At 42.9% G+C, this 14734-nt stretch overlaps 1 protein-coding gene across 9 annotated transcripts in view; it reads right to left on the bottom strand.

The window, feature by feature from the left end:
- The window catches only part of CACNA1B (calcium voltage-gated channel subunit alpha1 B), a 490529-nt gene that overhangs the window by 163671 nt on the left and 312124 nt on the right, over window positions 1-14734 (bottom strand). For all 9 annotated transcript variants that reach the window (XM_060251289.1, XM_060251281.1, XM_060251280.1 and 6 more), the window contains 3 exons: window positions 10604-10735; window positions 8605-8677; window positions 5236-5353 (listed from right to left, as the gene is read on the bottom strand). In XM_060251289.1, coding sequence (XP_060107272.1) covers window positions 5236-5353; window positions 8605-8677; window positions 10604-10735 — 323 coding nt within the window. The remainder of the gene's footprint in view (window positions 1-5235; window positions 5354-8604; window positions 8678-10603; window positions 10736-14734) is intronic.

Here is a 14734-nt window from a genome sequence, read left to right as displayed (position 1 = left end):
AGGATGTCTGTTGTGGGGGAGAAAGGTAAAGGAGATTGTAAGCCACTCTGAGACTCTTTGAGATTGACACTGTGATTCAGAGGATGGGATAAATCCAATGTTGTCTTTTTCTTCTTACATTGTAATATATAATGAAATAATTATACAAGTCACGGCCTGGTTGCTAACAGGCCACGGCCCTGTACTGGTCCATAGCCCGGGGGTTGGGAACCTCTGCATTAAACAACTCCCAAATTGTGAGATCCAGGAATCAAACCCTCAGCACCACCCATGACATTACAAGACTTCCTGGAGCTTCAGTGGCTGCACAAATTCAGCCACTTGGGAAAGCTAAATGATTTGGGCTGGTTCAGTATACAATCACATTTGATTTCCCTCTAGGAAGTGCAGGCGTTCTCTTAAAGAAACTCCTCAGGAAAAGGCCTTCTGTTATGGTATCAGCGGGGTAAACTGAGGGAATTGTAATGTTCAAAGGCCTCATCCACAATTTAGCTCAGAAACACTCATTAATGTTAATTGGAAACTGCACTGAAAGTTAAAATAAATCAGAGATTTCTCTTCCTTTGAATTAGCTGATGTCTGAAACACTTGAGAAGATGGATTTCTACAGAGACCAAACAGGCCTGATTTTCCGGTGCCCTCTGCAAATCTAGAGTGATTCCAGTGAAAAAGAGCAAAAAGTGTCATCAAATCCCATAAAGGAAAGTGGGTTTCCTTTCATGTTGTTTAAATGTGGGTGCTGGTATTTGCTTACAAAAGCACACACACTAACACCTTGCTTATTTGGTCTCCCTGTGCATTTAATTTCTGCAGCAACTTTGTTGCAATGAACTAGGGTTGCCAACTCCCAAGTTGGAAAACTTCTGGAGATTCGAGGTTTAGGAAGGGAAGAGAGCTCTGCAGAATGCAATGCTGTACAGCCCTCTTTCCAAAGCAGTCATTTTTCTCCAGGGAAAATGAGCCCTGTAGCCTGGAGATCAGTTGTAATTCCAGGAGAACTGCAGCCACCACTTGGTTATCACAGAAACCTTGGTTTTTCTCCAGTCACCACCTGGAGGTTGGCAACCCTACAGTGAACACATTGACATCTGTCCCAGAAAATAAGGGCTTTTTTTGGTAGAAAAAGCTCAGCAGGAACTCATTTGCATATTAGGCCACACAGCCCTGACATCACCATTGTTTCACACAGGGCTTTTTAGGTAGGAAAAAACCAGCAGAGACTCATTTGCATATTAGACCACACCCCCTGATGCCAAGCCAGCTGTAACTGCTATCCTGTGCATTCCTGCTCAAAAAAAGCCCTGCAGAAAACAATTCTTGATGTTTCCTGTTTTATAAATGCGTCAGGTAGCTGGTAGATTCCTCTGATCTGCAATGGATGAGTTCAGTATCAGGTGCAGAGAATGCAACAATGGGAAGCAAAGTCTGGCAGACTTGCAATGGTGAGGAGCAGTGAATGAGGCCCTTGCAATCACATCCAGCTTGCCCCTCCTTGGAGATATAAGCCACTGAAATGCAAAATAAGGAGAAGCAAGGAGGAGACAGCAGAAATCATTCTTAAAAGCATCCTGCCCTAAGTACAGCCTTCTGGTGGAATCATCCATCAACAGAATTTGCTTCGAAGTGGGCACAGTATGGTGCCCCCAAACTGTACCTGGCAGGTTCATATACGGCAGTCCTGAGAATGGATTATCAGCTCCACAGGCTTAAAAGAATAATGACTGTTATTAAATCCTAACCCTTTTCCAGCTCATCTGTAATTCAACTGTAACCAGGAAAATATTTCATTACTTGGATTACCAGCTCACTCAGCCAAGAACTTCTGAGCGAGCTTCACTGAAGCAAATGCTCCTTTTTCTGCCCAATTCTCATTCATTTCAGCAGGGTTTGGGTCAAGAGTTCCCCAGGGATGCTGTGCTTGGCAAAACAGAGGCTGCCTCTCCCTACACAGATACTCCTGCCATCTTTGTGCGACGGCAATAATAAAGGCCAACGCCATGCTGGGAATTATTAGGAAGGGAATTGAAAACAAATCAGCCAGTATCATAATGCCCCTGTATAAATCGATGGTGCGGTCTCATTTGGAGTACTGTGTGCAATTCTGGTCACCGCACCTCAAAAAAAATATTATAGCATTGGAAAAAGTCCAGAAAAGGGCAACTAGAATGATTAAAGGTTTGGAACACTTCCCCTATGAAGAAAGGTTACAACACTTGGGGCTCTTTAGCTTGCAGAAACGTCATCTGCGGGGTGACGTGACAGAGGTTTACAAGATTATGCATGGGTTGGAGAAAATAGAGAAAGAAGTCCTTTTCTCCCTTTCTCACAATACAAGAATTCGTGGGCATTCAATGAAATTGCTGAGCAGTTGGGTTAAAACGGATAAAAGGAAGAACTTCTTCACCCAAAGGGTGATTAATATGTGGAATTCACTGCCACAGGAGATGGCAGCGGCTACAAGCATAGCCAGCTTCAAGAGGGGATTGAATAAAAATATAGAGCAGAGGTCCATCAGTGGCTATTAGCCACAGTGTGTGTGTGTATAGGCCACTGTGTGATACAGAGTGTTGGACTGGATGGGCCATTGGCCTGATCCAACATGACTTCTCTTATGTTCTTAAACTGGGCCTTGCATCAGTTTTGCATATATTTATGCTGCAAGCTGGGCCTTTACACACATGGCATGGAGGCAATGGAACCAACTGTCTTCAGAACTGCAAAATGGTTTGATTTGATTGTTTTAAGGGTTGAGATGTCTTCCTTTTTCACTGGGCAATTGCGATTTCTCTTGAAATTGACACATAACCAATTGATATTTTGGGGGGGGGGGTTATGCTGTTGATGTTTTGTTTTATTATGGTTTTTCTTCTGTTGCAGTAAGCTGCTTTGGACACATGCTGGAAAATAAAAAGACACACTATAAAATAAGCACATCCTGGTAACTGTAGTGATGCGAGGGAGAGAGTGTTTAGTTTGTAAAACGGGCAGGCTCAAGCCTGTCTGGCAGCCACAGTTGTGTGTTGCCTGGACCAACTGCCCCTAAATTTGAGGTAGGTTAGGAAAGTAGTTATTGAGTGGCCTACTTCCTATTATCTGGATTCTTATGAACAAATGCCTAATAAAGATTTCAGTTATCAGTTATTATTGAGTGGTAAGAAAAAGGCATCTGCACCATCTCAGAGACATTATTATTTCCAGCAACCTAGAATTAAAACTGCATACATTTTAGAATACACTGAGAAAAATTTTAAAAAGAGTATTAGTTTTGGTATTAGTATTATTTAGTATTTAGTATTAGTATTAATGGCTGCATTTAATGGTGTTCTATTAGCAAATTGCCAGAGGCTGAATACTGTACAGTTATTCTGATTTTCTTCACTTAGGAAGTATAATATAGTGGGTTCAATGCATAGAAGAGATGCGCTTGCAGTGATCATGGCTCTCTTTATTCGTTACAGCATGGTAATGTGCAAACTAGAAGACTGCAGACTAGGGCCAACGGGGCCAACTATATACAGTTCAGGCTTCCCATGCTAGAACACCATTGGGTCATTTGAACTAGCAGGGGGCCTCTGACTGGGCCAGGGTTTCAGGGGTTTGGATCCTACTGCCCATTGTTCCAGAGTCCCCAAGCTCAGTCCTGAAGGCTCCAATGAGCCAGGCAAGGACGGTAATATAGGAACATAGCATGAGTCCACATATACAACATGAAGACAGAGAAATAGTTCCAGAATATGATCCTTCTCTGTTGCAGTGTGAAGTGATGCAGGGTTCATTTTGCCAACTAAGCTGTTTGCAATTTCATTGCCACTCCATTCTCCAAATGAATGAATGAATCAGATCTTTTTTAAAAAGGTGTTCCTCTTTGCCGCCCACACAAGCGAGAATGCATCTTCTGTGTGCTGAAAGGTGTGTGTGCATTACCATGCAGTGACCGTGTCTAGGTGTGCTACACATATTTCCAAGGGAATTTCAAGCCCTTGGATCTCTGACACCACTTGGCACTGGAGTGTAAGCAATAGGAAGGGACTACCAGTGACTGTGAGGGTATATTATTATTATTTATTTGATTTATATCCCTCCCTTCCTTCGAAGCAGACTCTATAACCTCCTCTACAAAAAAGAATTTTGTGGCCAAACTAGACATAAAGGGGACAGTCCCATCTTTCTTCCAGCATAGAATACAGCAGCTTACATAGTATATCTGTGAGGTGTCCCACCAAGCCTACTTAACTTCAGCAAGATGGCTGTATTACGTGCCTTTGAGTAAAAAATATAGGCACGAGGGGGCCACACACATAACATTTACAGCTTGTGTCTCTCATCTTCCATCCTGGAATTTCAGCTCCCAACTAGACACCGACCAGACCCCTGCTTGTATAGGTTCAGCAAATTTAGCTGCAGCTACAATCGTAAGAACACTTTCCTGGGAGTAAATGCCACTGAATAAATTGGGACTTGTTTCAGAGTGGAGCTGGCTGGGATCCGTCCCTGCATCATGTGTCTTACACCCACAGCTGGGATTCATCAACAGATATGCCCGCAGATATAAAACAGGTGGGAATCCATTTTTACATGAAAGAAGCATAAAGAGGGAACTAGAGCTTCCCACTCCCTCTCTTCAGCACACTGTGCTCTGATACTTAAAGCACTTTTCTCCTCATCCCACTTTACTTCCATTGTCAGAGCTGGGCTGTTCAGCAGAACAAGGGACCTCCCTTCCCCCATGTGTTTATTATTGTGCTAACCAACACCCCACCTTCTTGCCCCATCTATGAACAGAAGGCACATGAATACAAACACAGCCTGCCATCATGTCTTGTTTGGCCCTTAGAGTGTGCCAATTTGAATAAATGTATTTGTTTACAAATCTGGATGCAAAACAGCACTCTGGTTTTGCTTTTTTTAAAGCATTATAAATGTTTGTTAATACATGAAAAGAGAGATACACTTTTTTACAGAAAAAAAGAAAGTGGAGAATTTAGGATGTATTTCTGTGCAAAGAGACCTTCAGGTGTCTAGGTTTTCAGCATCTAAAGGTTTCCGAAAGACCAGTCTTTCCCTTTTCATAAACAGCCACATTTCACAATGGATCAATTTCCCACTTAATGGCTTTCCAGTAACTTTCACCAGCTGCCCATTAGCTAGCCACTGCTGATTTGAAATGTGCTTTTGCTAGTGAAGAAGTGGCGCAAACCGCCATTAGCAAATCAAATTTAGGCAGTGCAAGGATACAGTTACCAAACAGCGTCAAGACAATGAAGTAGATCGAAGAGAACATTCCTGAGTGGACACCCCCTTGGGATTCTATCCCTTGGTACATCACTGCATTCCAGTCTTCCCCGGTCAGAATCTGAAAAGTTAATTAGAAAAGCGTGCAAGAGAGAAAGAAAAAAACAATAGAAGGCCTACAGTAATTGCCTTGGCTATCTGAAGCAAGGCCAAAGGTTACAAGATGCAAGTGTTTTCTTACAGCAGTGCTCTTATTAAAGAGTTCTCTGAGGAAGTGGACTGACCTGGCAAGTTCCCCTGTGGCTTTTCAGTGGCTTGCAAAAACACTTTTTGCCCTATAGAACCTTTGAGGAGGCTAGCTAGCTTTGCTTTTTACTTTTTTGATGCTCCTTTATCGTTTGATTGGAATTGTTATAATTCTGTTTTGTACATGGACTGATTGGGAAGCTTTTTATGGCAGGAAAGGAGATGTTGTTTTTTGTTTCAGTTAGCTGTCTGCGGCTGGGGGGAAAACATCCTGCAAGGCCTCTTTCGATCAATCTCTATGGCTTGAGCAAACGATGAGGATGTCACAAGAAATACATTAATTAAAAGCTCCTGGGAACCTAAAGTGCCCACACAAAGGAGAAGGCTGCCTATTATGCCTCATGATATACTGCTCTGGCCTTGCATTCTTCCAATTAGCCTCTGTTGGGGAGCAGGTCACTCTTCCATCAGATGGGATTGGAGCATTTCTCATACAGAGATGCCACAAAATGCTATTCACTCCAAAAATGTTTCCCACTGCATTGCTGGGGTGGCAGGGGATCTCATGCCCCTAGTGGGGGAATAAACACGGAATGAGAGAAGGTCACCAAAAAAGTTATAGAAATAATACCCACAGATAGCAGCCACTCCATTTCCCCATTGCTGCTCAGCTTTATGGCAGGAGGAAAATGGTAGAAAACTGTGAGAGGGGGGACATCCCAAAGTGCTGACATCACTCCCTGTGTGTCCAGAAGTGGCATCACTTTGCTGCCAGGAGATAGAGGGGATGCTCTGTTATTTGGGCAAAACTTTAGAAGCCCCCCCCCCCACGGCTGGTGAGAATCCCCTGCCCTGTCTGGCAACCCTAGATAAGTTGATGGATTGAGTGGCATTCTACCAATGTGCATGAGCACAGATGCACATCAGTAAACAATGTACAGATATATATGAAATCATCCATACTATCATATCCAGATTACTTATATGTGCCACTTTATCTATGTAGATGTGTTAGGGCTGCCACCCTCCGGGGGTTCTCTCAGGATTACATGTCCAGACTACAGAGATCAATTCCTCTGGAAAACATGGCAGCTTTGGGAGGTGATGTACTCCCCCAAACTCTTCCCTCCCTAGTCTCTACTCCCAAGTCTCCAGGAATTTGCCAAACTGGAGTTAGCAACCATGATACATATAGCAGCAACACAAAATGGGGAAAATAATGGATAAATTTCATAGCAAGAAGAAAGCAGGGAAAGAATTGGACCCTTCTTGTTGAGCCTTTCCTCCTCTCCCTTCCCAACACGCTGTTGAACTGAAGGCTATGACTTTCCTCTCACTTTCTCACCGATTATCATTCCATCCTTCAATTATCTTAAATTGCAAAAAGCTGGAAGGCCAAACACAATGTTATTTTTCTTATGACCTCAGGCCCATTTCAGGCTACTGTCCTCATTAATGTTGGGAGCTGCAAGCAAAGACATAAAGCAGGTTACTGCTGTTAACACTGTGCCACGACAGGTGGGGCCATGGGGGCGTATTGTAATAATCAGCTTCAATAGGGTGGGAGGAACACCAGGAAAGAGTTCTTTATGAAGCTTTAGGATACAGGCGGACTGGTGCTTACAGAATACCTGCCACAATTGCCAATAATTTATCCCCCCCCCCACCTCATCAGGGCAAGACTCCTGCATTTCATGCACAGATGCATACCAAAAAGCAATCATTATTTCACTGCATATGTTCATTTCCCCCCCTTATCTGAACACTTTATTGCATAGGGAGGCCTGTTAAGGAGCTAGTTCAGAACCACAGATTCCATCATGAGCTCCTTAGAGGAAGGGTTGGATAAAAATCTGACAAATAATATATATGGCACAATTGAGACGTGCTAGGTGAACACAAAACATTATTCTGATTTCAGTTCCTCAGTAAAGCCACATGCAATACATGGTTGGTGGGGAAAGTACATTCGTTTTAAACAAGTAGTAATTCTTGCTTTGCAGAATTTACACACTGCATCATAGTAATGAATTCTGTTGAAATTTGCAATCATACATGTTAAACTATATCTCCAAACATTTTTTTTTCAATTCTACCGCTGCAGGCATGGCAATACTCCTCTGAGAATTTGTTCAAGGCACATTTCCCATAAAATGTGTAACCATACTTATTGTTTTAGAAAGCAATATACTGTGCCTATGACAGTTATTGAAGCAAAGATCTCTCAAAACAAAGCATGGTACACAAAAATTAGCAGAAATGCAGCAATAATTAATGGTCAATGTCAGGAGATTTCCACCCCACTGAGGCAGGTCCAACTAGCCTAAGGAGCCTTCTTCCAGCTTAGGTAGTTCTTCCTTCAACAGATAAGCCACTTAAGTTGGAAGAAGACTCCCAACTTTTCTTAGTGGAGTGGTAGCAAAAGGAAAGGAACCACTCCACCATCTTCCATGTGAAGGTAAGGGCTGTTCCGCATTCTCATTTTCCTCACTTGGAAGTTTCTATTTCTTCAAAGGGGGGAGTTCTATTCTATGTGTGTTTGCTCCCTCTGGCTGTTGATTCAATATAAAATCAGTTTATGTCTGGTATATCTCTCCGCAGATTTAAACTGCAAGTTTTTACACTGAATATAAACCAATGTAATATGGAATCGACCATTAGAGGGAATAAAATGAATGTGTTGCGGGTCACCCACTCACCCAAGAAACAGGAACTTGCCTGTGAGGAAAATAAAAATGCTGAAAAGCCCTACATCTAGGAATGGGCTGTGTTACATGGGTTACCTGCTAGTGATCAGTTCACTCAGCAAATTTACTTGTGACACTTCCATGCACACATGATGTTTCGGGCAGCCAAATTTCTGAAAAATCTGAAAATCCCTTAGTCTTGTCCTCCTACTTGTTGGACATTTTACAGTGCACTCCCAAGCACACTTGCCTGGGAGCAAGCCCCAGTGAATATCACAGAAATTACTTCTCAATAGGGAATCTGCTTTGAATTGCTCCATTAGGATATGTTCAGCAATTCTGAGAGGAGAAAACTGTTGGTATTCCAATTCATTTTAACTACTTTCAAAAGTTCTCCCTTGTTTCTAAGGGAATCTGAAAGGGACCCTTTTGAACTTACCTGAAATACAGTTAGAATGGCGGTGGGAAATGTATCAAAATTGGTGGTTGGCGTTTCATCATTAAAATGAAACCTGGAAAAGACAGAAAAGTGAAGGTCAAGGTAGGGCAAGTACAGTTTCCCCCTTCACGCAATGAATTCCAAAAGAGGGGAATTTCAGACACTGAATGCTAAGCATCCACCCAACTCTGGGTCTAGCTTGGATCTAGACTGTCCCCATTTCTCCCAATTTAAATGGATCAAAATCAGCCTCAGATGATGCTGCACTTTTCTGGAACCGTCTCTGAAATACATTCTACCCACCAGAAGACAACCAGGTGAGTTCACATTTATACCACAGCGTGGTTAGGGATAAGTGAATATTCCCTATTTTGTTTATATTAGCTAAGATTTTTGTCAATGGTATAGATCTCCACTTTTAATTGTTGGGTTTGTACAAACTTTTGCATCATGGACACATCTTTGTATCATTTTTCTGTGCAATTTATACAGTATCTGTATACTAACAGTGACACATGGGCCCTATCTGTGGATACCTAAATCTGCAGATCAAGGCCACACCAATGCTAAATAGATTTTGTTTTTTCAAACTTGGGGGAATTCCCAAGTTTTCAGAAAAATCTGAAATAAAAGAACATATATAGAGGGGGGTTTACTTCCCCCTGCAATAGAACTGGGTAGCCTGTGCATGCACAGAACAAGGCAGTTAGGGAGCCACTCCAGCTCAGCACTGACAATGGCTGCTGCTGCAGGCCTAGCAGCACTGGACCCCAGCATGGAGGAGGAGGATGACAGCAGCCACTGCAGCCCTAGCCACAGCAAAGAAGGATGCCAGATGCTGCTTTGGGCCCAAGCACAGCAAGCAGACCCAGGCACAGCTGCAGACCCCACCAAAGCAGAATTTGAGGAATTCCAAATATATAAAATAATTCAATATATAAAATAATTCATATAAACAAACAACACTAGAAGGAGAGTCAATACGCATTATTGGGTTTATGTTGGATGAAACAAAAAAGTTTTCACCTGCTGGCAAAAGAAATCAATAGAGGCAAACAGACATATCTCCTTAGGGAAGGAGTTCCTAAGTTCTGGTGCCATTTCTTGGGTTGTCGCCACCATTCTAGCTTCAGATGGTGGGGACAACCAAAGATGATCAGAGGGTACAGGTAGATTCATATGAGAAGAGGTAGTTCTAAAGTTATGCTGGTCCCAGGCCATACAGCCCTATAAAAGTCAATACCAGCACCTTTAACTGAGCCCTGATGGAAACTAGAAGCCACTGAAGATGGAAGAAAACCAGAGTGACATGGTCCCTATGACCCACTCCATCAATAAGATTTTTTCTGCCCAGGAAAGACTGTAACTGATTCAACAGCTACAGTTGGTAAAAGGCATATCTGGCCACCACTCCCACATCCAACAGAAGGCCCAGATCCAGGAGAATGCCCAAGTGATGAACTTGCTTCTTCAGAAGTGTAATTCCATTCAGAACAGGGGATAACTCATTTCCTGGGTCAGACCTCCCCACCAGCAGCTCTTCCATTGTGTTGGGATTAAGTTTCAGCTTGCTTTATGCATGTGTGTGTGTGTATACACACAATAATACACACACACCCCTCATTAATTAACATACAAATAATGTGGGAAAATGTGGACATTTTATGGGGCAAAGAAATAAAGTGGCACAAAAGGTAAGTGTTATTGGCTCAATTTGCACAAGGAAGCAGGAAATCAAAGAGAAGTTCTTTGGACTAAATCATCGAGGATGAGAAATCTGAAATCATCACTTATTGGTGCTTGGTGGGTAGCCCATCATTACTCCTCACACTCATTTTGGCAGCTCCTCTCATAGAGCCTAGACCAGCACAAATGTCCAGTTGCAAACCAATGACCAAAGCCCCAACTCCAGAAATTGCAAAAACTCTGAACTGCTTTTCTTCCCTGATGGACAAAAGCTGGTTGGTCAAAGACCATTGAGACAGATGACTGAACTTACTGTCCTCCAAAGAGCTGCATCCCCAGCAAAGCAAATACAACAATGAAGAGGAAGAGAAGGAACAGTAAACTGATAATGGACTTCATGGAATTCAGCAAGGAGACCACTAGATTCCTCAGGGAGTTCCAGTACCTAAAATTTCAAACCAAGCCAGTTAGCATTTCAGAGGCAGAATATCCACCAAGAAGATGATATTAGATTTATATCCCGCCCTATACTCTAAATCTCAGAGTCTCAGCGTGGTCAAAATCTCCTCTACCTTCCCCCCACCCCCAACAGACACCTTGTGAGGTAGGTGGGACTGAGAGAGCTCTCCCAGAAGCTGCCCTTTCAAGGACAACTCTGCGAAAGCTATGGCTGACCCAAGGCCATTCCAGCAGCTGTAAGTGAAGGAGTGGAGAATCAAACCCGGTTGTCCCAGATAGGAGTCCACACACTTAACCACTACACCAAACTGACTCTGGAGGGAGACAGACCTTCTCTCTCCTTTGGAAAGTAAAGAATGGAATACTGGGAGTCTCAGTGGGAACTGAGTGTTACTTCATTCATCACAGAGGCCTGGTAGATGAGCAAACATCATCAGTCATCCTTCACAGACGGAAGAGGAGGTGGACTCTGACTCCCCACCTATATCTGCTACTGTTCTAAGTAGGAAGTCTCTGCATGTAAAAAACTACCAAGTCACAGAGAAGAGTTCTTCTAGTTTTTCTCCTACTTAGCCTTTTATGTGTAGGGACCTTTTTCATGGAGGAACAGACTGCCATGTGAACCACTTACCTGTAATCTGAAGTAGTATAGCACAAACTTCTCATCTCCTGTTTTATCTCAGACAGCTACATGAGAACATGTAGATAAATAGGAATGCTCACATTCAAACAAGCAGGGCAGTTCATTATGATGTGGTTTAACTCTAGCCTCTCATATCTAAAGCTATCTCATGGTCTCCTCCCATACTGTACCAACCTGCCAATTAAAACCTCTGATTGCTCTGTTTGCTCTCAACTTCTTGGCTGAAATCAGAAACAGGGCCTTTTCTGAGGTAATGTCACATTTTTGAAATGTCTTCCATACAGAGGCCCATCTGGTGCCTAGTTCTTTATTCTTTTTGGCAACAGACATTTCACTTAAAGAAGTTTTTCTTTGTTTGTTCATTTGTTCTGGCCCTTGCTGATGTTCTTATAACACTCTCCACTTGAAGGCTGCTTTATCTTCAGTTTATATTACATTCCCTGCTGTTTAGCTTGATGAGTTGTTACATTGTTTTTAATAGATTCACTGCTTTTCTGCCTTAATTTTTTTACTTCATTGTTTTGCTGTTTTTATATTTTTGATGTAACTGGCTTGGCGAGAACAAGCTAGCTCATGGACTAAAGAAAGAAAGAAAAGAAACAGCACGGCTAACTATACTGGAGCGCAAGCTGTTCAGTCATGACTGAAATGTTCTGAGTGACACTTTTTCCTTCCGTGCATCACCAATTGCAATTCTGAGCAGCCATCAGCTAATGAGAACACTTGTCCCCCTATCGTGCTGGCTTGCATCCTCTACCCGTTTATATATCCTCTACTTTCTATATGGAGCACTTGAGCATGCCAAGTCAAAGGATTTATGGTCAAAGTAAAACAGGAAATACACTTTGTGACTGCAATCACTCACTGAGGGGAAAACTTGACCTAGAATTTAATGGCTCAGTCTTTCCCTGGCAGTTTCTTTTCTCATTCACCCTAATCAGGTCATTCATGTGTAAAGAAATGTGAACAAAAACCACAGCTTTAAGGAAGACTCGAAGGGTCCATTTCAAGATCCATAAATCTGTGCAAAACCTTTAAGGTGATGGAAAAGATTGATTTCATGCAGCCATCTGAAAACTGCTTCAGCCTCCTCCTCATCAACATCCCCTAATCTCTGGAGACGTCTGGATGCCTTTCTTTACTAACAGAAAAAGTGATGTACATGGACACTATTAGAGAAACTCATCCATATGGCTGATTGGACCCTGCTGAAGTTGGTCTGCTATTCATACTTCTGTTGCAGCTACCATATCTAATCCGTGCAAACAAGTTTCTCTTAGGCTGTCTGAATCCTCCTCCTCCCCCGCCCCCGGCAACATTTGCTGGCTGGCTACCTTTCATTCCTACTTCCAACCTTGTATAATTTCCTTCTTCTTGACTTTAGCCTTGCGCCTTTTGGATAACATTCTGACTTTCAACAGCCTGAATTGAGGGGCCAAACTGCACATTTATGAATACAATTTGTGACCAGATCATCCAATGAGAAATTCAGCCTTAAAAAGCAGCTGGGGGGCAGCTCTTCTTTTGCCAATCTTTCCCCCCATTGGAGCTAGCAGCAACTGAGAGAACAGTTTACACTGGAGATCACCCCGCACCCATCAGAATGTGCCTCCAATACAATCTCTCCCAGCAGCTACATATGTTTGTCACTGTTTTACCCTGATTTGCCTCCTGGTGATTCAAGGAACCAAACATGGCACACCCTGAATTGATCACAAACAGATATACCATTTGCCTGCTTTGGCCCCTCCCAGTCACCCCTGTCCAGTAGAGGAAATGGAAATGTTGTTGTGTGATGAGCCTCCCTTGCCCCACCTCCTAAATTCTAAAAGTGCCAGGCAATGGCCTGGCATCCATAATCACACAACATCCAAGTAACATGAAGTAGCTTCAAGAACTGACTGAGTCACATAAAAAGAGCATGAAGTTCAGGTCTTTTCTCAGTTGCATTACTTCATACTGCAAGACGAAGACTGTGACCGATTTCACACTCACGTTACGCCGCTCTCATGTTCGTCTTCTCGGCGCAGCTTCCTTCCGATTTCCTACTATCTGCCCTGGGGCTATAGCAAGGATTGGCGTTTTCATGCAGCAAACAGAAACCGCAAAAAATCAGTTTCTGCTTGCTGTGCAAAAATGCTGATCCTTGCTGCAGTCCCGAGGCAGATAGTGGGAAATCGGAAGGAAGCTGCGCTGAGAAGACGAACATGAGAGCAACGTAAGGTGAGTGCAAAATCAGTCTGTATGTCTGATTATCTCCCAGAATAAGACAAACAAACAAAAATTTGCTGGCAAACAGAGAATTGGCATGGCCAGATAAAGAGGTTAAGCCTAGCCTTTGCCCAAACATACAAGTGTTCCATGCATAGGAGATTTGGTTGTTTTAAAAGGGAGCAGCATTCAAACATGCTATACCCCCAACCCTGACCTAGACAGCCCAGGCAAACCCCATCTCATCAGATCTCAGAAGCTAAGCAGGGTCTATTCTGGCAAGTACTTGGATGGGAGAGTTCCTTGGGATACCAGTGGTCAGGAGGATGGGACAGGCTTTACCCAGCCACCTCCCTGAATATTCTCCAGGCCCCCAGTACGGGTCAGTCACCAGAGGTCACCACAACTTCTAGGTGCGTGCATGTGCACACACACGCGTACACACACACAAACACAAAATACAAAATATCTGCCCCCCAAAACATACTATACACCCAATGGTATTATCTAGGAAGGGCTGTACCAGGAAATGCAAAATTTGGATTAGTATTCATCATATTTCATAAAGGAAACAAAGTACAACAAAAAGCACGCTATCTAATAAAGGACAAAAGAAGCTTCTCAGAAAGGTCCCTTCCTTTGTCATTCTTTTATCCTACTGAGGGTAAAAAAACAAGCTGAGAACATTTATATTAGGAAAACTAATGAATCAGAAAATGAAGAAAAGGCCATTAAGGCAATGGATCTCTTTAACAATCTCACATTAGACAGACAAGCCTGCCAAGAGAGAGGCTTAGAACACTGGACAGTGATTGAAACTCATTTTACACTGCAACTATTAAGAGGTTTCTGATCGCAGGCAAGAATTCTTCTAACTCTCCCCTCTCTGGCCAATTAATTCCATTCCTCTTCTGTCCAGGATCACAGATGCTTCAAGTACAGAAGTTGGTATCCATAGCAACTGGCAGGCACCCCTGATATGTCCAAGTCTCTAGTTGGGAATGTTCTGGTTTCCTGAAATTCTCTCTGCCAAAATATCTGCTTGAGGGCAGTGTGTGTGTGTGGGGGGGGGGGGGGGAATGATTTAAACAGAGCCCAAAATCACCAAGGTGCAGATAATCTCTTTTCAAT

Source organism: Heteronotia binoei, chromosome 12 (assembly GCF_032191835.1).
Source record: "Heteronotia binoei isolate CCM8104 ecotype False Entrance Well chromosome 12, APGP_CSIRO_Hbin_v1, whole genome shotgun sequence".
In the NCBI taxonomy this organism is placed as follows: domain Eukaryota; kingdom Metazoa; phylum Chordata; class Lepidosauria; order Squamata; family Gekkonidae; genus Heteronotia; species Heteronotia binoei.
Note: the sequence above shows the minus strand (reverse complement) of the source record. Positions and strands in the feature narration are given on the sequence as shown.